Here is a 3,085-nt window from a genome sequence, read left to right on the forward strand (position 1 = left end):
TTACTCTTTTGCTTAGGGAAGAATGTGCAAGTGACATGACATCTCAAACAGATGAGATCTGTGGAGATTTTAGGAAGCTTTGAGCAGTAAACAAAGGTATGATTATTCTGCCCAAAACTTCTGGATCCCTGGTTTCATGCTGAGGGAGAAGGAAATGAAAGATTTGAGCAAGGATAAAGAGAGAAGGAATGTAGCTGTCCAGCTCTGCAGTGGCTGGGTGACGAATGCAGAGCATAGTGTACAAGCTAAAACAAGGATCAAAATCCTGGAAGAAAGATGGATGTTTGTTCCAAACAAATTAAACCAGACTTCAAAAATGCAGAAAGTGGTTACAGGTGGCTGCATGATTTCTGCTGCCCACCTCCATCTGCATATTCAGTATGTGGAAAACATGAGGACACTGCAAAGGTGAAGTCCATTTGAAAAATTTCAAAAACACTTTATTAAACTATCTTTTCAACTTGTGCCATAAATCAGATGGCTGTAGAGCTGTAGAGTTTTCTCCTCTTTCTTAGCTCTGATAAATGCAGCTTTCACAGATTCCTGTAGGACTGGCATTTATAGCTGTTACTTCCTCTGGCTACTGCACAGCTATGGTTGTCTTTTCTAGCTTGACACACAAAAGCTTCTTAACCATTTTGTAGTAGCCAAAGAAGGATCTAAGGAAGGAGAAGTCATCAAATTTGTGGGTTTTTTCTCACTGTAGTGAAGAGAGAGGAGAAGCCTCATTTGTGGACTGGTCTTTAGTTTGTTGTTTTGTTTTTCCTAAGGGTACTCAGATCCTGAAAATTGAAACGGTGGGTATTACTACATCGAGAAAAATCAAACCAAGTATGCTTTAAAATGCAAGTCCTGTATTATTATGTCACCACTGCACTGAGGCTCAAGAATGTTATTTACTGTTAGATGCTATTAAGTGCTTTTATTTCCACTCCTTCTATTACAGAACATGAAAAGCAGCGATTATGCAAAAGCACAGATTATATGAATTTGCACTTCAAAGTGAAATGGTTTTATAATGAATATGTGCGAGAGCTCTCTGCTTTCAAGGATGCAGTGCCTGAATACTCTCTGTAAGTGCTGTTTTGGGGAGGCTTCCATGAGGCTGGGCTTCATGCAAGGTTTATTTTGGTCAAATATTTATGCTCAGGTTTGTGCAAGATCTCAAGCGTGTAGCAGTGTGTGTAGCAGCGACTACTTTTTGCACTTCCTTCTCTTTAATTCTGCATTCTATCAAGTAAAATAGTTCAGGTATTAATGTACAATTAGCTATTTCATAGGTTTCTACAGTTGTTTTAACGCTAGGTCTTCAGAGATGACAAAATGCTTTGCTCAGAAAACGTCTGAGGAAGGTATGAGATGTGGGAACAGCAGCACTATTAGTTGTAGGTCCTTGCATTTGTTTTATAACCAAATTTGGATAAAGCTGTAATGCTAACAGGATATACTACTGAAATAATTCTTACTGAATCAGGTTATACTCAGCTACTGGTTTTGTGTTCACCTGTCCCCCTGCAATAAATATATTCAGTCCTGTCTTTGTATAGGAGCTATCCTTGATCTTCTGCAAGTCTGCTAGTTTGCAGAGATGGTTTAAACAGCTGATTTTTACTAAAACAAAGTTATATACAAGTTATTTTCTATAAAAATAAAATTAAACATTACCAAACAGCCAATATTGATACCTACCATGCGTCACTGGTAGAGAATTGGCTACTGCTAATTTTATATCACCAGGGTACACCAGAGAGAGTATTCTGAAACTGAAGCCTGAAAAGCCTTTTGGTAGCTGCAGCATTTTGGTGACAAAAATTTTTCCAGAGTTGTTGAAATCTTTAGCAATTCCAACATACCTGAAAACAAAAGCTGCCAAACTGCTGGGTATTATAACATTTCTCCTCTTTATGAAATCTACCTACTTTACTTTACAAAATTGCTTTTAATTTTTAGGTGGTTTGAACCATTTGTCATACAGTGGCTGGATGAAAATGAGGATGTCTCAATGGAATTTCTCCATGGAGCACTGGAAAGAGACAAAAAAGATGGGGTGAGCCCTTTTTAAAGAAAAGAATAAGTAAAGTATCAATACATGTATTATTACAAAAGCAGAAGTACATTTGGTCCCACAACATCCTTCTTAGTCTTCAAGAGATAACAGCTTTGGGAAGATACCTTATAGAGAAATTCCTGTTCTAATTCCCTCTGCCTAAATCCCCACAGAATTCATTCTATGGTATCATTTCATTAACCTATGATGTGATAATGTCATGAAAGAAAATTCTGGTTCTATTTTTAAAAGATTCAAAAGTATCAGAAAAGTGATAAAACACATTTCTTAGTATCACCAGGGAGACTTCTTTTTTCCTTTATTATTTTTTATGACCCTAGGATGAATTTCAAGTATATGAATCAATGAATGCATTTTTGATCTCTGAACAAATATTAACATTTGATGTTCCTCTCTAGTTTCAGCAAACATCAGATCATGCCCTTTTCTCCTGCTCTGTCGTTGATGTCTTCACACAGCTCAATCAAAGCTTTGAGATTATTAGGAAATTGGAGTGTCCTAATCCAGAAGCACTATCTCATTTAATGAGAAGATTTGCAAAGGTAAATTAAAGTCAATGCATCTCAACTAAGCTTCAGAGAGAATGACACTGTATTGCCATGTACTTAAAAGCTAAGTGATTCCAATGCTTTTTAGAATCAGTGTTTTCTATCTGATTGGGATCCTAAGACATGCTGTCTGTGGCTTAAGGCTGGGTTTTGTCTACTTTGTCAAAATGGTTTACCGCTTTGAAAAGTTCTATTCTTTCTGAGATTTCACATTTATGTATTTTATACACATAGGTATGCATCAATTGTTATCTTGCTAAGAACCAATTGCAGTTCCATTCAGTGAAATGCAATTAACTAATTAGGCAGTGCAAGTGAAGGAAAAAGTCAAGGTATGGCAATAAAGTATTTTTGTTTGAAGTCTTAAGGTGGTAGGTATTCACCTGCTGTTTGATAAACTCAACTCTGCCAGCTTTCTATTTGGATAGTTACATTTCCTCACAAGCTCTGAATTTCCATTTTATTCCTG

The 3,085-nt window shown here is 36.6% G+C and overlaps 1 protein-coding gene across 3 annotated transcripts in view; it reads left to right on the forward strand.

The window, feature by feature from the left end:
• UNC13C (unc-13 homolog C) overlaps positions 1-3,085 on the forward strand; it is a 133,521-nt gene that overhangs the window by 97,013 nt on the left and 33,423 nt on the right. For all 3 annotated transcript variants that reach the window (XM_005419659.2, XM_031055882.1, XM_031055883.1), the window contains 3 exons: positions 947-1,073; positions 1,951-2,047; positions 2,467-2,610. In XM_005419659.2, the coding sequence (XP_005419716.1) occupies positions 947-1,073; positions 1,951-2,047; positions 2,467-2,610 (368 nt within the window). The remainder of the gene's footprint in view (positions 1-946; positions 1,074-1,950; positions 2,048-2,466; positions 2,611-3,085) is intronic.

Source organism: Geospiza fortis, unplaced genomic scaffold (assembly GCF_000277835.1).
Source record: "Geospiza fortis unplaced genomic scaffold, GeoFor_1.0 scaffold171, whole genome shotgun sequence".
Lineage (NCBI taxonomy): Eukaryota > Metazoa > Chordata > Aves > Passeriformes > Thraupidae > Geospiza > Geospiza fortis.